The 23,477-nt window shown below is 36.9% G+C and overlaps 2 protein-coding genes across 5 annotated transcripts in view; one reads left to right on the top strand and one right to left on the bottom strand.

Annotated features, from left to right (window-relative positions):
- The window catches only part of myo1ea (myosin IEa), a 45,105-nt gene extending 43,984 nt beyond the window's left edge, over positions 1–1,121 (bottom strand). For all 3 annotated transcript variants that reach the window (XM_016463451.1, XM_016463452.1, XM_016463453.1), the window contains exon 1: positions 807–1,121. In XM_016463451.1, the coding sequence (XP_016318937.1) occupies positions 807–815 (9 nt within the window). In that variant the 5' untranslated portion in view covers positions 816–1,121. The remainder of the gene's footprint in view (positions 1–806) is intronic.
- A 2,346-nt stretch (positions 1,122–3,467) lies between these two features.
- The window catches only part of mtmr10 (myotubularin related protein 10), a 25,998-nt gene continuing 5,988 nt past the window's right edge, over positions 3,468–23,477 (top strand). For both annotated transcript variants that reach the window (XM_016463461.1, XM_016463460.1), the window contains exons 1-8: positions 3,468–3,979; positions 4,705–4,765; positions 13,170–13,306; positions 14,474–14,546; positions 16,903–17,045; positions 20,836–20,929; positions 22,364–22,511; positions 22,966–23,053. In XM_016463461.1, the coding sequence (XP_016318947.1) occupies positions 3,923–3,979; positions 4,705–4,765; positions 13,170–13,306; positions 14,474–14,546; positions 16,903–17,045; positions 20,836–20,929; positions 22,364–22,511; positions 22,966–23,053 (801 nt within the window). In that variant the 5' untranslated portion in view covers positions 3,468–3,922. The remainder of the gene's footprint in view (positions 3,980–4,704; positions 4,766–13,169; positions 13,307–14,473; positions 14,547–16,902; positions 17,046–20,835; positions 20,930–22,363; positions 22,512–22,965; positions 23,054–23,477) is intronic.

Raw genomic sequence — 23,477 nt, 5'->3', positions numbered from 1 at the left:
GTTTCACATGCGACTACACCTACCTGCATCTCTCTGTGTCCTGTAACCATGGACACTAATGTGTGTAACTTACAGTTTTCCACTATTACATAAGACTAAGCCAGGTTGGCATGACAGAATATGTTAATAATGAGTTAAAAACAGTAACTGCAATGTGTCTAACAGGAACACTGATCTGGGAAAGTGGAAACACAATGGTTTCTATCTGTCACAAGCCTGGACAAACACATAGTGCCAAAAATAGCAAGAAACTGGGTTGTAACCAGGACCATATAAGTACAACCTGTTCAAGGAGGGCTGAGAAAGGAGAGGCTGTTTCCATCTAAGTGAACAAGAGATGGAGGGCAAACAATAGCTGAATATGACACCCAGCTGAGGCTGTTTATCTAGCAGACCAGCCACTACATTCATAAGATGTTAATAATAACTAAAAACGTACATAGGGTTCATATACATACACAAATCTCCAGTAAATTTAAATGTATGTAATTAATATAGAATGAATACAAAATGTTTAGTATTACCGGTAGTTTGTACTTGTTTTGACCACACTGAGCATTTATGATGCCAATATCCTATAGGATTCGGTGAATGGTCACATCCATAGGGTTGTGTAATCTAGTAGCTGTTAAAATTCGTTTACTTGATGTAAATGACCACAGAAAGAAGTTAAAAACAATAACACCGAGCAGCTGCTGTAAGCTACTGCATGTCGATAAGGATGCTGGAAAACGGTTTCCAAAACAGGAGCAGTGTCCCTTGCGTTTATCTCTGTACGTGACTGTGATAAGTATATTTTCACTCACCATTTTCATTCGTTTATCACACCGCAGCCGACCTTCTTTTATCCGTTTTGTAATTGTTTATTAAAACATAATAAGCCTATTAAAAGTCTCTGGGTGATGTCACGGTCACGGTCTCGTTTTGGCCTCTGGTGCTGTTAAATGTCTCCTCAGGACCAGTGTCGCCGCTCCATAATAGTGAAGACCGCGCCGGTAAACCGCTCGAGCGCACTGACTGTGCTGCAGCGTGCGTCTGCTCTACAAAGTTAAACTTTGTGTCTGCTGGTTGACGGAATCAAAGAGGCAAACAACCATAAATGGAGAGTTTCGTGCGTCGCCTTTGGCCAATAGGAGCGCCGCTCGGAGCGTCATTCCGAAGGGAATCCCACCAGATGATTTTGGGTGTATTAAAGCGCGTCCTATCTGCGCAGCTAGGCTGCATAAACTAAATTACTAAATCAACTGAACAGTAAGGTAAAATAGAATATAGCAATATTATTGAAGCAATTGATCTAAAGATGAAGTATAGGTTATTGTTATCTCTATTTAGTTATTTACAGGTCTTAACCTTTTATTTTATTATTTATTTATTATTTTGATTGTGAAGTGTCTACATGTTACATTCTTTTATGAAAAAAAACCTTACAACAATATGTTCCCCCCCCCCATGAAATCCAGGGTTTTCATGTACATTTTTTAAAATATATTTTTATAGTCTATTTTTTATTTTTTTTATATTATTATAAATAGTATATGTTTGTTATTATTATTATTATTATTATTATTACTGTTATTATATTGCTTGTCAATGATCATAACATGTTTTAAATGTTCATCTTACTTCACAAAGATCTTTGCAGGCCTGTAAGCCAATATTCACCTTTTAGCAGCTCATATTTCAAGAGGAACCTTTTAGTTCACAATTTTTTGAGGAACCTTTGACAACTTTTTGAGAGAAACCTTGTGATAGAACATATTCATAAACATATTCATATATTCATACAGTCAAACCTAAGCTAATAAAAAAACTAGGACTGACAAAATGATTCACTCCACTCAGCCATCTATTTACAGCTGTGAAGCTAGACATCTGGACTAGGTTTTGTGTAATAGCCGCAAACTGCTTTTATAGGTATAAATTAAAGAGTACACTCCTGTCCAGAAGTCTGGGCTTAATTTTTTTTTATTTTTTTAGAAATAATTACTTTCATACAGCATGGGCACATTTAACTGATCAAAAGTGACAGTAAAGATTTTCATGATGTTACAAAAGATTTATAGACATCTAAAAAACAAATCATGATTTCCAAAAAAAAAAATAAATAAATAAAAAAAAGCGAATACATTAATAATCACACTGATAATAATAAGATATTTTTTTTTAGCATCAAATCAGCAAATTAAAATGATTTCTGAAGGTTCGTGCGACACTGTAACTGGCTGGAGTAATGAAATAAATGACATTTGAAAATATATTAAAATAGAAAAAAAGTTTCAAATATTTCATATTGTAGATATATTTACTGTTTTTACTGTATTTTGATCATGTAAATGAATCATGAGGGACCTTTTTCTAAAACATTAAAAATGACCTCAGACATTTAAATGGTAGTGATTGCGTTATATTTTATTATATTTTCAACCTGTCCATCATTACAAGCATATATGGCTTTCAGGTAGGCATTACAATTTAAATGGAAATACATAGTTGTATTTGAGAAAGGGTTTTCTAAGTAAAGAAGAATTAGTATGGAGTCACTGATCTATAATAGATCAGTGTATGGAGTATTTTCATCGTGTGACTACAGGGGACAGTCTTGACCTTATTGAAACTATGCATGCAGGATTACAATTATTCCAGCAGGTGGCGCCATGAGTCCATTAATAGGCTTCAACTAAAATATGCATGATATGAAAACAATCTATTTATATGCATATGTGCTTTTTTCGACATTGCAACGCAATTAAAATAGAAAAAAAGTTTCAAATATTTCATATTGTAGATATATTTACTGTTTTTACTGTATTTTGATCATGTAAATGAATCATGAGGGACCTTTTTCTAAAACATTAAAAATGACCTCAGACATTTAAATGGTAGTGATTGCGTTATATTTTATTATATTTTCAACCTGTCCATCATTACAAGCATATATGGCTTTCAGGTAGGCATTACAATTTAAATGGAAATACATAGTTGTATTTGAGAAAGGGTTTTCTAAGTAAAGAAGAATTAGTATGGAGTCACTGATCTATAATAGATCAGTGTATGGAGTATTTTCATCGTGTGACTACAGGGGACAGTCTTGACCTTATTGAAACTATGCATGCAGGATTACAATTATTCCCGCAGGTGGCGCCATGAGTCCATTAATAGGCTTCAACTAAAATATGCACGATATGAAAATATTTATATGCATATGTGCTTTTTTCGACATTGCAACGCAATTCAGATCATTTAAATATTGGGCATATAAAGATTATTCTCTGCGAATATTTCAAATTTTAGAATGACAAATTCTAGCTCAAAGTTCACATTGTGAATTAAATATATGTGTTAAAGCACTTAATATATTTTTTAATATCATAAACAATATGAATATTCGCATTTCAAAACAAAACGCTCCAGTGGTCCACGGGGCTCGCCACAGCTCACTCCTCCTCCTGTTTTTTGGTGGTCCAGAGCTCAAGCACGCAGCACGCTGCACCTCCCCATTCCCCCCTCTTATAAACATGGCTGAAATGAACACGGACGGTGAATTATAGGACTGAAGCCGTCTGCTGCAGCACCACCACAGGACTCACACACACTCACACACACACTGTTGATTCAGACAAGAAGACTGAACATGACGTAAATGTTTACAGCAGGAAACTAAAGCAGCAAAACTTTGAGTTTGACAGCCGCTAACGAAGAGACTTCAGCGGGACAGACCACATCCAGCTGAGACACTACTGCAAGCGAAGCACAGACTTAATACTGCTTTTGCATTTATGGAAACGATGTTTTTAAACACATCGTCTACTGAAGAAACCCTGGATGTAATGCTTTGATGTAGCCCGAAACAGTTTTAAGAGTTTTAGGCTGCTCTTATATGGATTTACAGTTCGCATTTTTGTCATATCGTCCCGTTTAAATTATGTTCTCCGGTAAACAAACGAAGCCGACTTTTAAGTCTTATCTTCCTCCACTTCAGGTAAGTGAGACACTAGCATGCTAACGACTAGCAGCTAAAGAAAAAGTCATCATAATCGTTTACTATTCTGCACTTGTAACGTAACGTTATATGTATGTTAAGAAAACTGTCATCTGGACGACAGGTAACCTCATAGTTAAGACTTCACTTGGTTTGACAGAGGTATCCTCAACTCAGGTGTGAGCTGTTCACAGTGGTTACTTTGTTCATGACGTTTCGTCAAAAATGACCACCACAGCAGTAGTACCATAGGGTAAGATGGAGCTAGATGCCCTCCTTTAAGAACAGTGTGCATGTACTTTCAACTTGTAGCGTATTTAGATACAAATTTTACATGTGCAGGATGTTGATGCGTCAGCCAATGTGTTACTAATGGAAATGAATGAATAACATGATGTGCGAAGTTTTGAATAATAGGAATTAGTGTGTCAAATTCCCCACTGACAAAGAGACAAAAAAACTTTTGACATTCAACACAATGCAGCGTCACAGATCACCAATCCTCAGAGACACAAAATTTGATCATTTATTCTGGAAACCTGATTACAAATGTTGATATTCAGATCAAATGACAAATTGAAGAAGAGCATAGCCACTCGTTAAATGTGTTGAAATTAGATTTTGTGCCATATGGTCAAGAGAAAAATGTAAGTGTAAAGATCTACTTTGTCTTGCGTACTTGAAAGTGGTTAGGTGATATTAAGTGTTCTTAATCTTTTACACAGACTGATTTGAAGAAAAGTCCTCAACTGCCCATCAAGAAACTAGAAGCGAAACTTCTACCAGGTAAGCAAGAAAAAAGGTGCATCAGTTCTTTTGGCAAACAACTCATAACCGTCACAGGGTTGGGGTGGTGTTGCTTAGTAGTTGAAGATATGGTCTTGCAACTGAATGTTTGTTTTGAACCCCGTTGGCCTGTTTCATAAAGCCAGTTTCAGTGGCTATCCATTTAAGTTTGAGCAAACTCTGTTTTTTTCAGGTTCAAGAAGATGGATTGTTTTTACTTGTGTTCGTCACCATTATAAGATCAGCTGTGAGCAAAGTGACATATCTAACGCATTAAAGTCACTCACTGCATTTCTTCTCCAAATTAAAGTAGTTCACAGCTAAAGCAATTAAGAAGAGCACAGACACTCATTAAATGTGTTGAAATGAGCTTTTGGGCCATCTATGTTCAAGAGAAAAATGTAAGTGTAAAGATGGATTGGTGAATTGAAGTGTTTATTGTTATTCTATCCTTAAAGGAACACTCCACTATTTTTGAAAATAGGTGAATCTGATTAGACCGTTAGCATCTCGCTCAAAATGACCAAAGAGTTTCTATATTTTTCCTATTTAAAACTTGACTCTTCTTCTAGACAGCATTTTAATGCCACACTTCATTATTTGTGAATTGTAAATAAAGCAGGTGTAAGGCTAAGAGGATATTATTTTTTAATTATTGACTTTCTCTCTCATGTTGTACCAAACATGTATGTCTTTCATTCATCTGTGGAATGAGAAAGGTTAAAGTTCCACTTTTATGATACATTTATGGTGATTTTGCATCATTTTTGAAGTGGCTCCAGAAGAGCAACTAGTACATTTCTAACAAAAGTCTTTTGTTCTTCTGGAGCTACTTCAAAAATGATGCAAAATCACCATAAATGTATCATAAAAGTGGACATTATGTCTTATTCTCTATATTCCATGTGTTCTAAATCCATGTGATAGATTTGAGTGAGAAACAGACCAAAATGTAAATTATTAGGCTTGTTTGAGATGCGCCTCGCCTGAAATGAAGGCGAGAGTAGGCGGCTGCAGTGAGGGGAGGAGTGAAATAAGCGCAGTCAAGACGGACAGTTCTGCCCTCTCGAAGTGGAGCAGATACCTACGAGATCAAAGATAGATATCGCGTTATTCTCACTCATGTGCTGTGCTGCTGATAAACATGATATAATTTCAGTTCTGTTGCTTTTATATGAAAATAAATATGATGAACAAGACACTCAAAGTGCTTGCTATTTCATTACATACGAAAGGTGTATTTATCATCCATTTTTACTTTAATACAAACATGTATTTGAGATATTTATAGAAATATGACAACAATCACATATCTCACACAGAGATCGCACTGTCATAGTGTTTGGGAACATTCATGCATAATTTAAATACATAATCACATGAAATCAGATAAAAAATAAAACATTTTAGAACGCAGCATCACAGTTGTCTGAACCAATGAGCATTAAGCTGTGTCGTTTCCCATCATGCTTTTGATCAGCGCAGTCAGTGGAGAGCAACTGCGCTCGACTGCACAATCCGACACAGCCGCCTCGCCATCACGAGAGTTTTTTGGCACACGTCAGCATGACATCAGAGCAAGTCGGAGGTAAGTCGGACACTTTTCTAACCGGCATGCATCTCGTGGTGATCACCGGTGATCGGTTCTGCGCAGATTTTGCTCATCTCAAACAAGCCTATTATCACTGATAATCTTGTTCACTTGAGAATTGCTGTAACCAGCATTGTGAACTGTATCTCTCCAATCATAACCGAAATATAGCCGCTGCGACTACATTAATCCAGATAGGCTATATTTGAAAACAGCGCTTTCATTTCGAAATGCTCTCTGTCCACACTTGCGTTTCCAAAATGTACTCATCTAATACCTCAGTTTTCACAGTCCGCACTACAATGCGAAGACCGCATTTGCAACTTTATGCACTTAGGAGAGCATCTTCAAAAAGCCACCTTAGTGTGGACTGAAGGCCAAAACTCAGAGAAAAAGATGTTTTCAAATGCTTCCGGATTACTGTAGATTTAGCTTCAGACCAGTTTTGTGAATTGGATTAACTGGTTCATTAAAAGATCTAACTCAAAAGAATGATTTAATTACGAAAAAATCCAAAGCTATAATTTGATTCAGAAGACTATAACAAAACATATAAAGCATATAGACTTCTCTTATCTTTTCTTTTGTTTTTGACTTTTTGAAGCTTTGAAATTTCTTTATTTTTTGTAATTGCATGGAAAAGAGTGACCAGTGCATGGTGCCTTCCATGAAAGAAAGTCATATTGGTTTTGAACAACATGAGAGTGAGTAAATGATGAGAGAATTTCATAATTTTGGGGAACCTATTCCTTTAAATCAGCTCTCATGCAGAATGTAAAAATGTGTTGCTTCTATGGCAGCATTGAGAACATTTACCTTTTCATTTACATTTAAATTCGTTTAGCAGATTTACAAATGAGGACAATTAAACCAACAAAAGGCCAACAATATGTAAGTGCTTTGGCAAGTCACAGTTTGTCTAACACATTACATGTAGCAAAGTTAAAGAATAGATAATAGAAAAAAATAGATAGAATAGAAAGTGTTAGTGTTAATTTCCATTTCTTGAAAATGGCTAAAGACTGCTCGGGTTGAGTTCAGCGGGTCATTCCACCAGCAGGGAACAGTGAAGGTAAAGGTCAGTGAAAGTGATTTTGTGCCTCTTTGGGATGGCACCACAATGCGCTGTTCACTTCTGGAGCGCACAGAAGCCTGAATTAGTTTAGGCATATGGCTGCAGAGCTAGTGGTTGATCTGTAGGCAAGCATCAGACTGATAAATTGATAAAGCAGCTTGTTTGGCTCTTGTTTGCTCAGCTTTAACACATTCAAAACTCGTTCGATGTCTGCTAAATCAAGAGGTCAATATCATGGTGACGTGTCTGTAGGACATGGATTCTGTTCCATCATGGTTTTAAAAATGTGATCTACCTGTTCCTGTATGTCTTATAATTGCCATTGCCAAGCACACTTGAATTGGGTGTGTACCCATCTACCTTTAATCCTAATGTCCTGGTTCTTCTGAATAAAGGCTTCATGTTCTGACAGGTAGTTTCAACCTCACAGTCTTATTATACCTGTGAGGCTTTGCCTTTTGTTCTGTCCTAACCTTTCTAACCCATGCAATGGCAGATCAGCTATTTCCAAGCCATTAACAACACTTATCAGCTCCGCCTCTGCGATGGCAGAGGTTTTAATGCATCCGGACAGTTTCTCTGTTCCTAGAAGTGTTGGGAAACACACAGAAAGGCGACTATAGTGCCGTGGTGTCTGGGGAAGGACTCTGCGTTTAGGCGTTCACTCCTTATAATTAAGCCGCATAACATGGACCTTCCCTGTTTCCAAAATAGATGTGCTGTGCATTTTTTAGTTCTTCATCTGAAAGTAAAACAAAACCTCCCTTGTCACTGTGTTTTGTGGACTGTGGTGATAGTAGGGTGGCACACGGTGTGGTGAAGTTACTGCATTTACAACAGTACTACATTTACTGCAGTTAGGCCTACCTCTTTTTTTTAAAGAAAGTATTTACTTTTATTTAGCAAGTACATGTGAAATTGAGCAAAAGTGACCGTAAAGACATTTATAATGTTACAAAAGATTTTTCAAATAAAATGCTGTAAAATACATATTTCAATAAATAAAAAAACACATATTTTGAATTTTCAAAACAATTCACAATTTTACTGTTTAAACTGTATTTTTGATCAAATAAATGCAGCCTTGGTGAGACTTCTTTCAGAAACATAAAAAAAGGTCTTACCTACCCCAAACTTTTGAATAGTAGTGTATCTTGTAGGTCTATTTACGATGTCAACATGTATATAATACTTGCAGTGCACATACAATATAATAATTAATTAATAAAAGTTTGCATTTATTTATGTTTCACTCAATCTAACTTGTGTTCCTGTTCCTGAATTCTTGCAGGAATTAAAATTCTGTTCTATTTCGAAATAAAATTGAAAAAAAAAAACCCCAGTCCAAATCTGTAATTTTAAAGGCACGTTTCACAGCAATTTCAGCATCACGTTGTAATTTACAGTATGAAAAATAGACGCTTTCTGTGTCTGTGTTTGCCGACATGTAAAGAAAATAGACTTATAGTCTGTTTTAGTCATTCTCTAAGGATTGTTTTAGTCCTGCATGTGGTGACATTTTAGTAGAATGTATCTATTCAGATTGACCTCCTACATGACTGCTCCATTTAAATCTCTCCACCGCTCTACACACACATGGAGGCCCAATGGTGCCTAGTCATCTCAACAAAACAAGCCCGTTGTCTCATGAACAGTGTTCTTTTACAAACCCACGCACACATTCTCTCTCTCTCTCTCTCTCTCTCTCCTCACTCACTCACTCTCTCTCTGTCAGTCTCTCTGTTTGGCATCTTGTTATCATGTTGCTCTGATCCATTTACGTGTAACTTTTGCAGCACAATGCAACAAGAGAGAATTCCTGTTCTGAACTCGATCCGATCTTAAGAACAGCCTGTGCTACATTTGCAGTATTCAGCATCTTCTCTCCGTGCTTTAGCCATCAACACCATTTTAACTTTTAACTCTGCTATAATTGCTGTCCACATTCAAAGCTAAAAAAAATGCAACCAAAAGTGTACTGATAAAACATGCCAGCCACCTAAACACCCCTTTTCTAACAGGATGTAAACACAGGAAGCCTGATCACATGATCATATCTAAATATTTGATGCTGTGATTTTTAGGTGCAGACTATCTTTAACTTGTCATGGGTCGTTTAATCAAGTAGTTTTAAAGGGGTCATATGACGTTGCTAAAAAGAACATTATGTTGTGTATTTGGTTTAATGCAATGTGTTTATGCGGTTTAAGGTTCAAAAAACACATTATTTTCCACATAATGTACATTATTGTTTCCCCGCCTTTCTGAAACGTGTCGATTTTTACAAAGCTCATCGGTCTGAAAAGCGAGGTGTGCTCTGATTGGCCAGCGATCCAGTGCATTGTGATTGGCTGAATACCTCAAGCGTGTGACGGGAATCTTATGTCCCTACCATACTGTGATGCCCTGTCCCGGCGCGATGAGACAACACCAATAAAACCCATTACAAATGAGGCATTTGTTGCATCCAGTAGGGACATAATTACTGATTATAATGACTTGTACTGTCTTTTTACGCGTTGCGTATCGCGCCGCGTAAACATAAAACCATGTCTGCATTTGTGATCGGAGAAACGACAAACAACAAGCGCTCGCTACTCTACACTGCCCAAAACTCGCGTTTGAATCGTCAGTGGCAAATTCTTTATATATAAAAAACGTACTTACAGTCTGTGAATCAGAAGCACCAGACTGTCCTTGCAAAGTTGGAACTGCCCCACTTTATAGAAACAGCCTTTGTGCACAGCATTGTAGGCTAATCTGCAGGTTCAGGAAACGGTCCTCTGTAAAATGCGTTGCACACATCTGAATATTTGGGTTAAACTGTTCTGGAACAGTGTTGTAAATACAACTTAACCACTGATTTCTAGTTGTGTCCTCTTTTGGAAGGCCAAACAAAGTAGTTTCGCTTTCACAACGAAACACACAGCGTCATACACGGTGGGCTTGAGTGAGCGGAGGCCGGCGGGCTTGAGAACGGCGCTGCCGGCGGATTCGACGAAGGAGTGGCCGGCGGGCTTGCCGCAACTACATGTGACGACCCCGGGCTGGACTCCGCTTCGTCCACAGTGAAAGCCGATCTGGCGATCCACAGCGCGAAGTTGATGTATTTCCTCAGCGACCAGCACGGATCAGCTCCAGGCATGACGAAGCGGATATCGTCCTCTTTTGGAAGACCAAACAAAGTAGTTTCACTTTCACAACGAAACACACAGCTTCTCCACGACACTGCGGCGGCGGCAGCAACAATACTACAGCGAGAATGAAAGTTATGCCGCCTTTCTTTGCGTGAACATTTGGGCGGTGTTATGCAAATCTTCCCACACAGTGACGTAGGCATGTGGGGGTGTGTTTAAACGAGGCGTTTTAGGAGGGCGTGGACAAGTCTTAACTTTTATAAAGAATATCTCTTTGGGTTTGAGACTTTAGTCTTTGCAACTTTAGGGATCTTATCTATGCACGAACAGCTTGTAACACTCCAAAGAGAAAGGAAAGTTTGAAATTGCATCCTATGACCCCTTTAATGTCAAGTGTGTATTATTAATGCCATGTCTGTGATGTATACTCTCATGTGTTGTCATGTCAAACCATTGGCATCAGGATATACTGTGTAGATTTAATGTGATCAAGTTAAGTTACACTACTGTTCAATAGTTTGTGGTCGGTAAGATTTTTTTACATTTTTTTGAAAGAGGTCTCTTATGCACAACAAGACTGCATTTATTTGATAAAAAATACAGTAAGTCAGGAAAATTGTTAAATAATATCACAATTTAAAATAGCTGTTTTCTGTTTGAATACATTTTAAAATGGAATTTATTCATGTGATAGTAAAGCTGAATCTTCAGCAGCCATTACCTCAGTCTTCAGTGTCACATGATCCTTCAGAAATGATGCCAATATGCTGATTTGATGCTCAAAAAACATTTATTATTATTATTAACATCATCAGTGTTGACAATAGTGGTGCTGATTCATATTTTTTGGAAACTGTGATACATTTTTTTTTCAGGTTTGTTTGAAAATGATAATGTTTTGCATTGCAAATGTCTTTACGGTCACTTTTGATAAATAACGAATCCTTGCTGGAAAAAAAATAGTTTCTTTCAAAAAATTAGTAGTGTGTGTGATAATGTCACAATATAAAGTACTATTTAAATTGTGCAATGAGATGTGATTTTATCAACTGATCTTCAGTAAACGAGTATTTCAGTGTGACATTGTTTGGCTGCATTCATAGTGCATCTGCCAAACTGCCATCTGCATTTCCTTCTCATCAGCAGTCTGGACTGATCTTCTGCTGTTTACTGGTAGATCAGAGAGGATGAGCTGCTGCTTAATCCCTGTAGAGCACTGATCAGACACACGTTGATATATAGTCATGGCCATTTACAGAGCGGAAGAGGAAGTTGTTTGAAATTTGCGAGTGGGTGTGTGTTGCGAAAATGTGAGAAGATGGGTAATAGAGATTGTGGGTCTTCATACTGAGGTCTTAAAATGAGCTATAAGAATATTTTTTTAATCTGCACTCACTGTAGTGATAAAATTAAGTTTAAAAAAAAGTTTTTAAATGTAAATATAGGTTCAACTGATGACACTAGTAACTTAAAGCATTATCAGATTAACCAAAATATCTAATAGATAAATAAGTAGTTGTGGATGTTTATACTGAACTTTCTCCAGAATTCTGTGGGCTCAGATTCCAGGCACATGTAGTTATAAGTTAATTGTCTGGCTGACCTACTGTTATGACGTTTATTGAAGCATTCAACAGTATTGTGCCTGAGATACATGCGCCTGAGATGCAAATAACTATATTTGCATCCACACCAACGTTCTGTCAACATGGCATGGCTTTCTGTTTATTATATAAGCCCATTCTGCAGTTTTGTCATCTGCCGCTTCAAGTGCTAAAGCTCTATGATGATGTTGGATGGATTCAGACTCAGCTGTCAATGTTTTTATTGTTCCTTTGCTGGAAAAATGTTTTTTTGAAAGGGTTTATTATAACTTTATCGTTATCGTCCTTGGCATAAATGTCTCTTTAGAATGACATTAGATCCATTCTAAATATGGTAAAGCTCAGCATAGACTCTAGATTCACTGGCACAAGTGAGTATTATTAGTACAAACAAAATGTCTCTGTGACCAACTGGTACACCTGACTTTGAACTCATGCTCTTTTCCTGTTTGTGTAAAAAAAAAGCAAACGTTCAGGACTCTCAGCATGTATGTGCACACTCTGTACATGGTAAAAGTTTATGTGTCTGTTAGTCAGCACAACAGGCCATTTCTTTTAATAGGGCATAATTTTTCTTTCAACATGAAAGGAGAGTCACAGGAGAGGGCTTTCCCTGCAAAGCTGTTAGGAAGGGGCTCAAGTTGGTGTAGCCCAAGTGGTCAGCAATCCAGAAGTTGCTACTGAACTAATAAGAAACTGCTGCTGTATTGTGGAGGAGCTATCGTGCGCAAAATATATAAAAATTATAGTTTCATTCATTTCTGTTTGGCTCTTTAAAAAGTTGGGTTGTTGTTAGCAGAGAAGTATATAGACACATACTTGGAGTGGACTATAGAATAAAACAAATCAATAATACACGTTAAACACAAGTACCAACAGTTCCTTTTAATGCATGTTAAATATTTAAGCAAAGTTAACATTTCAGCTAATCATCCATTGCTCAGCTGATTGTGTTTTTCCTTCCACTGAATTTCACTTCCTTATTCCCTCATTACAGGTGAAATAGTTGTGAACGAGGCAAACTTTGTAAGGAAGTGCATCGGAGCAGAAAGCTGTCAGGATGACCTCTGGGGGAAACTTGTGTGTACTAACTTCAAAGTTTCCTTCATTGCCCATAATTCCTTGCCACGACAGGTAAGCACAGACTTATCTGAGAGTCAGTACTTTTACTGCAACTATAAGCACTAGCAGTGATGAAATCATAGAATATTATTCAACACAAAACATGCTTTTAGTTTATAATATGACTTTTTATTATGTGGTCTCACAACTTTAAAAAAGAGAAATAAATCAAAAGCAAAATTAAAATTAAAAAAAACCGTTTTTGTTAAGTTTTTATAATTTGTCTTTTGAAGAATTGCTGACTTTAACATTTCTGGTAGCGGAAAATACATGTGTGAATTTTATTTAGCTTGCTGCGCTGTTTTCAGTGTGCAATGGAAATAATTAACCTGCTAGCCCAGAAACATCTCCAATAGTTGAAATAAAAAATAAATAAAAAAATCTCTGAATGTAGGCATAGGATTGTAATCTAGTATTTATTCACTATAATTTATTGGAGAGAATTAGAAAATTAATCTACATAGCTGAGGAAAAGAAATCAGTAGATTTGTTGACCTGTTGCACTATAATTTGAATTTACTTAATTATTTATTTATTTGTAACTGGTCATGACAATGTTTTGATAGAGCCACAGTGTTTAAACATTTTGGGGAAATAAACGACTATTGACTTCCATACACTGTAGTTGACTCATTAAACTAGAAAGGACACACTTTATCTTTAAGTATTGAGAAAAGCAGGTCTGCATTAGATATGTGAACATATAGGTGAAATAGATTTCAGTATTATAATTCATATAATATAATACAATTCCTTTTATATTGGTGTCATGAGTATTACTCCGTACTAGACTGGATAAACGGGTCATATAAGGAGGGAAATAAATTTCAGACCCTGTCTTCAAGACCTAGTCATGCAAAAGAATCCAAAGTTCTTTTCCAGAGCAGTGAAGTCTGCTACACATATTAACTTATATAGTCACTCCGTCCTGTTAAGCAGCTCTTAAGTTAAATAAGTTAAACATGTTAATAATCTCCCTCAGTCAACAGATGATCAGCTGATTTACTAAGGAAAGAAGGTAAATTATTACAGGCCTTCAAAGCTTATACGGGTCACCCATTACACTGGTTCATACACAGGCCAGCCGTAGCTCATGAGGTTCTCTTTACTGGATAACGTCAACAAAAAGATTGAAAGCAAATGAATGAAAAATGACCCTTGTCTTTTTATTGTTTACAGAGATTCCAGTGCACCCACCGCCTCTTGGGCGAGCACGATATCCCGCTGGCTTGTGTGGAGCAGGTAGTAACAGGTAATTCAACAGTACATGAACACACTCCACCATGCTTCCCAACACCTGCAGACCACCTGTTTTTTGCTGCTGTTTTCTACAATCAGTTGAATCACTATCAAAGAGCAGCTTAGCATGTAAGCTCTAGTCTGTGCACGTTATAATATGTAAATAATACAACTTGACTGTATAACCCCAAATTTAACTACATTATCAAATCAGTTTGCAATCAACTTATGCAATATGCTCTCAAAAATATTTGTGTAATTTCATACCAATAGTAAGTACTTTTATCTTTTGTTGTTCTTTCTGATTTGATGTATGCAAATAGTCATTCATTCTCCTAAAATTATGTGTAAACATTTTTTAAAGGCTTTTGTACCTTTTTTTTTTAAAACTATGATCCTCATTTTCATTCAGAAATTTGTGTGAGATGAATGCCTGGGGCTCCACAGACCCTAGTTTGAGTAACACTGCTCCATGAAACTCCAACCATGCTTTTATGCTTTTAATAGCCTAAATGAAAATGTTTTGAGGCGTCTGACTGGTCAGACCCTATGCAGCTTTATATAGAATGTCTCCTTGTGTGTTATCCCTGTCGTTCTCCTTCAGTGTTTTTACAGTCACTGGTTTCCTTCTTTTCTAACTTTGGTTGTTCTCTATCTCTTTTTTTTCTTCTGTACCTCAGTTCTCTAATCTCTCTTTCTGTGTCTGTTCCCCTTTTTCCTTTTCGTAAACTGCTACTGCATTTGTGTTAACATAACAAAAAGGATCATGTGTCCTAGATGACTGACTGTAACCCCGTGGCTTGGATTTTTCCACGAGTGATGCAGTCATTTGTGACACTGTAGCATAGCTGCAGAACCTGTTTGGGTGGCTGCTTTTAGCATAGCTGTAGATGAGCTCATCCTGCCAGACTGCAGCCTGAGTCTGGCCACGATTAATCTTGTTTGTGTTAGATCCTTGCGCTCCCCTCATTGCTGACTTAGTCCCCCAAGTGTTGAATTGCTGTGCTGAACAGATAGCGCATGAAGCCTGCTTCTTTTCCCTTTTTTTACTCCGTCTGTCCGTGTGGCTTTAACAAAAGACCTTTATAAGAGATTCAGGCTTAGAAAAAAAACACACTTTGAGGCTTCAATCTGTCAGTAAGGCACGCGGAGTGACCCCTGGAGTCTGGGATAGTGCCCTTGGAGGCTGTCTATGCTGTATTAATTACAGGACTGAAAGCTCCAACAGACCATATCTGCTCATATTTGTTTCTTTAAAAATATTTGATGTCACATGCAAGGGTAGGCTTCTCCTACAAAAATATTTACTTGCTTTTTATTTACTTAAATGAACTACATCTTAGCAACACAATTCGGTCTTCAATAGGTTCAGTAATATGTTTACATTAGTTAATATGAAATTGCAATGAAAACTACTTTTAAAGCATTTATTATTATAAATGAACAATTTCATGTTAATTTATAACAATATAACAATATCAATGTGTTTCCATAGTTTCTTTACAATACTGCGTTTTGATTAAAACACTCCTTTCATTAAACAATAGCTTACTATTTAGACAAGTAAAATACTCGTTACTCATCATTAGAATCTTTTAGCTGTGCACATAAGACACAAATCTTTGGAAAGCAAAGATTGTACTGTGAAGTGATATTTTTCCATATGTCTTCTTGAAAGTTATTCTGCACATATACTTTAAAACTTAAGGGGCACAATACGTATATTGCAGATTGATTCATTTATTGCTCATGTGTAATAATGTTGTTAATGTATTAATTTGATATGATTGTAATAATAGGGAAGGCTTTATACGGTACATGTATAAACAGCATGATATTGCTATAAGCTAGTTCTGCTAATATAAAGTTAATGTCTAGTGAGCATTTCCTCACTCAGCTCATTAGTGGATAGACTTACTTGAGTAGAGGAACTCATTCTGTGGTAAAGATAAAGGGTCATGTTCTTTAGAACTCCGAATGTTAAAAAACGGAACAAGTGGTCTTAATTAGTACTTCTGTAGGAAAAGAGAGCTTACTTATTTCAGTTTGTTATTTTAATTATTACTTTAAACATAGTCATGATTTCTTGTGCCTTCAGATTATTTGACTGAATATTATGTAATACAGATTACACATAATACAGATTATACTCCGTCGCTCACTAGCACGTGTAGAATCCAATAGTGAGATTAGTAAACCTGGTAGTAAGCACCAATGACACATAATGCTGTGGTGTTCATGCAAGTCTGCCTCTTGCCATATCACAATCCCAATTCTTCTATCATTACCTGTCCTCTATCTACTTTCATTATCAGTAATGCTTACAAAATCAAAATAAGACTTTATGTATGTTTTTTTTTTTCCTATAGTGAATGATGTTAAGGGGAAGCAGAAGATTTTAGGTTCCGATCAGAAGCTGAAATTTAACCCTACTGAGCTTATCCTCTACTGCAAAGACTTCCGCATTATCCGATTCCGCTTTGATGAAGCCGGACCCGAGAGTGCTAAAAAGGTACAAAACACACATAAAATCATTAACCTCGCAGCCCCTTGCACCCAAACACACTCCCACACATGCTCACACATCTCCACGTTCCAGGCACTTTTGGATTAGTCTGAGAGAGGATTAAGGACTAATGGGTTTGACTGCAGCCCCCTGCTGAAGTCTGGGTGATTTTTTTCCCCCTGAAGTAACATTGTAAACATGTACAAGAAATTCCTGCATATTACTGGTTCCTCTCCTGGAATGAAGTGGAATTATGAATTCTATTCATTTCAGTCTGTGTTCTGTCTTTAGGTGTATGCGGTGTTATGCAAATTGATTGCATTTTGTTTTGTCAGTGTCCTACTTAAGCTAGAATCCATTCCTAGAACTCTAGGCCTGTGGTGTTTCAGGAAGTCTCTTCTCTCGTTGTCTCCCCTTTCCTACTGAGAGGTTGTAGGATGAGGGGATTATAGTTTGTCTTTTTACATAGACAGCATTGCTTTCATCCACCTTCTCTGTCTGGTGGAAACTGATCCCACTGCAGACCTGTAATGACGAGTCACAGAGAAGCCAGATTCATCTCTTCCTGCTATACCCCCTCATACACATGAGACCCAAACCAGTGGCATGTGGTAGATTCTTACTCAAAGATCATTTAGATTCAAATGTGAAATTACTTGGTAATATTCATATGAGTTATTTACTTTGTAATTAGGCCATTTATTTTCTACATTTTTTCTATTCACCGATTTGTGGAACGGTTGCAGTAATAACAGTCTGCCATTGTTTAGTTGACAGTTTAATCAGCCATTCAAAGTGGGGGAACTGGTTCCTCTCACATGACTTCTCATGTTTGTTGCACAGTTACTCCTTCACATGCACGCCACGTTAAAGGACCTCTGTGAGACCAAAACAAGCTCAAGCGAAGCAAAATAAATTTTATTCGCTGGTGTTAAAATGAGATAAAAAAATGGGAGATTTATACATTATTTAACCTCATACACTACCATTCAATATTTTTTTTTCCCTAAAGGAATACTTTTATTCAGCAAGGACACATTAATTTGATCAAAAGTGACGGTAAAGACTTTTATAATGTTACAAAAGATTTCAGATTCAAATAAATGCTGTTCTGTTGTCTGTTCAACTTTCTTTTCATCAAAGAATCTTGAACAAATGGATCAATTGTCAATTTAAAATGTATTTAAATAGAAAACTGTTAATTGTTAAACTGTAAATTGTAATATTTCACAATATTACTGTTTTTACATCAGATGTTCTAAAAGATATTCTATGTCTTAATTTTTAAGGTTAGTTATATATTTAGTTTTTCATTTTCCCCAATGATAGATTTAAAAGGCCAAAAATGCACAGCAGTGAAGCATATTGGAGCGTTTTGAAAGTTCCCACCAAACCCATCAGAGGCTCTCTGCCTCATAAAATAAAGCATGTTCTGTTGAGGAATGTCTCTCCCTCCCGTTATACATTTTCGCCATAAAGCAGATAAAAAGAGCTCTTTAGACAAGCTGATCTGATCATACCATGAACTCCGAGCTCTGTGACTCACACCGGCCTACAAACCCATCCTGTTGCTTCACAACAGCTGCTGTTGCCTGGCAACGTGGAACTTTGTGTAAAACGAACATTCCACACTGTGCTCCTGTCAGAAGAGGAGAACGGCCTCCTGTTTGTCATTCCTGCAGTCTAACGAGCCCTGATTGGCCATTCCTATAGCATGACTCAGAGCCAGATGAATGGTTTCCACAGCATCTTTGGAATGATTGTTAATCATCATTTATTAGTCACTAGAATCTCAAAGGCTGCACTAAGAGCTGTTTATGTTTTTGAAAGCAGAAAAGGGAGTTTTCCTTTTGGTAATAGGAAAAAGACTGTGAGGGAAGCCGAGCTTTTCACCTGCAGTTACCCACCAAATACAGGGCCCAAGCTCCAAGGGGAATAACAAAAGGTATAGAAGGAGTGATGTAAAGGGGGAGGACGAAAAAAGAGGTGCCAGAGTTCAGCTCTAAACAGTCTGCCAGCTCCCGAGAATGTGTGAAGGAAGGGGGAGAAAGGGGCAAGAAAAGCACCACAAAAAGCTCTTTGAGCATGGCTCTCACTTTCTGAGCGCTTAGCAAACATGCACATTTATCCTGAAGTTCCGTTCCAGAGCTTCCCTGATGCTTTTGTTCCTCAGTGCCAGTGAAGGCTAAACGTATGGAGCTTACGTGAAGGGCAAGTAGAGTGCGTTTCCTTGACAGCCGTTGCAACGCGCAATGCTTATTCTAGTGCTAGTATTATGTAGGAGCTTAAGGAAATCTGATGCAGGCAGTTTTCTAGGCATCTCAGCTCTGATTGGACTAAAATGGAAATAAATGTCAAATACTGTTTTTGGATTGTGAAGACAGGACTCCTTCATTGTGTTTCTCAATTTTAATGTGTCAATTTCCTGTAGGCTAAGCTAATTGCTGAATGGAATTAATGCAAAGGCACTTGGGGAAAAAAACTTGGTAATTTCATAATATCCAGTTGGAAATTACAGAGTTGCTTTTCAATTCACATGCCTAATATGTCATCAGTCTGTACAGTCGTCACTGTTAATTTCCAGCACTTTTGACCCTAGTGCAGGTTTTTCTTCTTTAGAGTTTCCTACAGCAATCTCCATTGGAAAACACTGCTGGCAAAAGTACGTTTTTGTCCTTTGACCACTACAAGCATTAAATTCTTTGTTTGAGAAGCACAAGGTTTAAGGGCCATTCACGCAGAGTGCATTTTTGAGTTGAAATGCAGGGCAGTGAAATAAAGAAAAACTCAAAAGTGGAAAATCTTCTTTTAACTTGGATGCCATGTTTTTAGAGTGTCGTGTCACACACAAGATGCTGCGAAAGACACAAGCTCAATGTTCAAAAATTTCTAACAAATCTAGCATATTTTTATATAGAAAAACAATAAACAATTTGTGCAGTTCTGTGTTGACCCCTTATTTGAGTTTTCTGGGTTCCGACTGTTGTTTTTTGTACAAGGGGATAGTTCACCCAAAAATGAAAATTCCTCCAAACCCTTAAGACCTTTGTTCAAAACACAGTGGAGGGACGGGAATCTCTCAGGTTTCATTAAAAATATCTTTATTAGTGTTTTGAAGATGAAGTCTCATGGGTTTGGAAGAATTTTCATTTTTGGGTGAGCTATACCTTTAAAATGAAATTGTATGAAAACATGAGGGTGAGTGAATGATGACAGAATTATCATTCCCTTTCTATACAAGTGGGACATCGGTCATGTAGAAAATATGTTTGTTATTTGAAGACTCATTTGTGAGATATGTAAGAGACAGCAAAAAAAAAAAAAAAAAAGTGTCATAAAGGTGAAAGTCCAGCCTAGCTCGGTGCACAGTGCTGTCGAATATTTCCATGCCTGGATCCAACAGCTGTGCCAAGAAAAGCTCTTCTGAATGAATAAACAGGGGAACTGACCAACAGGTGTTGCAGGAAAACAGATAAAAGAAAGAAAAATACTTCCCTGGGGCAGAAGTATTTCTTATGTATGGATTATTTCAACACAGGCTAATTTTCTCTTCCAAATCCCTTTTTAAAAGATTAGAGATGTACATGTCTCATTTGTAATGGAGCGTTTTCAATTTGTGAGGGTAAATTGGTCTGGGAACATTTTGTTAGTAAATGTCAGCAGTTGTATTGTGAGACGAAAGGAGGAGGAATTTATTGTAATGACATTTCAGTTCTGTTTTCTGAGGAAATTACAGTGAATAAGTGAAGGTAATTTTGTGTTAGTCATAATGTGAATGTATGATGTGCTTTTACAGGTTTGTCTGGCTATCGCTCATTACTCCCACCCTGCTGACCCACAGCTACTCTTTGGCTTTGAATACGTCGGAAAGCGATATCATGGATCAACAGGTAGGAAAACACTCATGAGGCCGTGACAGCAAATATTTGCACTGTTTCCACAAGAGCTGCCAAATTGAGTTGAGCTATCCATACATTCAGTTTCCCTGCAAGTCAAGACATGAGAAGACTTTCCAGGGAATGCAAAGTTCTCATGTTATGAATAGCATGGCCTATAATAAGATTTATTGGGCTGCATTGTAACATGTAGTTTTAAGACATGACAGAATGTAACCTGATCCTGATCAGAGGAGCATGTGACGCCACCACTAATGCAAACCTAATGCATTCTGCCTTTCGATGTAAAATATGTCACTTAACTAGATCTGAAGAGGGCTGTTTTACTACCATTCAAAGGTTTGGGATCTGTACATTTTTAAAATGTTTCATTTCATTTCAAGTCTCATTCTCACCAGGGCTACATTTATTTGATCAAAAATAAAATAAAAACAGTAATATTGTGAAATATTATTACAATTTAAAATAACTGTTTTAATTAGGGATGCACTGAAATGAAAATTCTTGGCCGAAGCCAAAGCCGAGCAAAATGAAACACTGGGCTGAAGGCCGAATACCGAACACGTTTTTTTTCCCCATGTATTTTTTCACCATTGCATAAATTAAATAGCCAAAATGTGCTTTTTACTGTTTTGTCTTGCTTTTCAAAGAAACAATCAATTACAAAACAACAATTTAAAAATATTTACTTGACACTGAACATTTTGTAACATTATAGCAGACATTATACCAACAAAGCACAATTTAACTTAAAATTAATAAGTAACATGTTTGCTGCATTAGTGCGCGCCGCCTCTATTTGATCGCGTCACGTTATTGTTCAGTACAATGTATTCGGTCTTTCGCGTATTTTCGCTTAAGAGCTTTTTTTTTTTTGCTATTTTTGGCAAAATAATTTTGGTTGCCGAACATTCGGTGCATCCCTAGTTTTATTTTTATTTTTTTATGTAATCAATTCCTGTAATGGCAAAGCTGACTTTTCAGCAGCCTTTACAACTCATTCTAATATGCTTATTTGGTGCTTAAGAAACATTCTTTATTAACAAAACTGTAAACAGTGCTGCTTAATATTTTTGTGAAAACAGAGATATAATTTTTCAGGATTCCCTAATAAATAGATTCAATTCAAAAGAACAGCATTTATTTGAAATTTGTGTGAAATAGAAATCTTTTGTAACATTATAAATGTGTTTACTGTCTACTGTTAATGCATCCTTTCTGAATAAAAGTATTAATTTCTTTAGAAAAAAATCCTACTGAACCCAGACTTTAGGTAGTATGTGTTCATTGTCAAGTTTTTTTTGTAATTATATGTATTATTATAATCTAATAATTAAAAAATATATATATTATAAGTCATATTTTTATCCCTCATGAGTTGGCATCCCTACGCAACTGTTTGAGCATGTACACATGTGGTTTGTTCAGGTGAGCGGGTGAACGGTGTTGACCCTGGCGGGAGGCTGCAGACCCCCCTGTTCGACTGCTCCTCAGACTGGGACAGAGAGATCAAGCGTACTGGTGCCTCCGAATGGAGGGTGTGTACCATAAATCAAGGCTATTTCATCTCGCCCAGGTGAGTTTATATATGTGAGTTTACATGTAAATTGTGGTCTGTTTTGCAAACAGCTTGTATTATAAGCATCTTACACTGAAGATTATTGCTGCGTGACTCATAACATTCATGTAGCAAGTGAATGTGACAGAAACACAGGTATGAGTATGTGCAGTACAAACGGCTATTGTTAAACGGAACTTGAATTAGTCATCCTAATAAATCTCTGTGAAAATGAGGATAACTGATTAAATTATGAGCGGTTCACATAAATCTGCTCAGACAGACAGGAATGTTGTCCTTTCTGCAGTAATCCTCTGGAATGAAAACACTGATCTCACTGATCCACACACAGTTCAGTATCCGGTCATTGTGTTTATAATATTGACACAAACAAGCATCACGTATTTGATTATGCTTTACAGTGTCAGGAGACATTTGTGGGAAATTTAACTACTTTTTCTGTTGTTTGCAGTCTCCCAGAGTTCTTTGTGGTTCCGGTATCTCTAGCAGATCAAGATCTGAAGCAGTACGCCTGCTGCTTTTACTCCCAGCGCATCCCGGTGAGCGCCTTTTACCAGACTGGATTATTGGTTTTGGAGTGAGAGGAGAGGAGAGGAAATCTACAAATCACTTTTATTACCCCAGTCAGTTTTGCTCTTAGTCAGAGAGAATTAGTCAGTCATCAGTTAGTGTCTTGGTTAAAAACTTTGCAGAATGAGAAAGCATGTCTTATTTAAGCTCCTAATAGTCCTGGTAGATTGATTTGCACTTAATAGTTGTGAGTCAACCATGTGTGTCAACATATGTAGGCTAATATTAGACATTTGTAGTGTATTTTTATATATGTGACCACAAAACCAGTCATAAGGGTCAATTTTTCAAAATTGAGATTTATACATCATCTGAAATCTGAATAAATAAGCTTTCCATTGACATATGGTTTGTTAGGATAATATTTGGCCGAGATACAACTATTTGAAAATC

This window comes from Sinocyclocheilus anshuiensis, unplaced genomic scaffold (genome assembly GCF_001515605.1).
Source record: "Sinocyclocheilus anshuiensis isolate Anshui unplaced genomic scaffold, SAMN03320099.WGS_v1.1 scaffold816, whole genome shotgun sequence".
NCBI classification, from domain to species: domain Eukaryota; kingdom Metazoa; phylum Chordata; class Actinopteri; order Cypriniformes; family Cyprinidae; genus Sinocyclocheilus; species Sinocyclocheilus anshuiensis.
The sequence above is the reverse complement of the archived record's forward strand: the minus strand, read 5'-3'. Positions and strand labels throughout refer to the sequence as shown.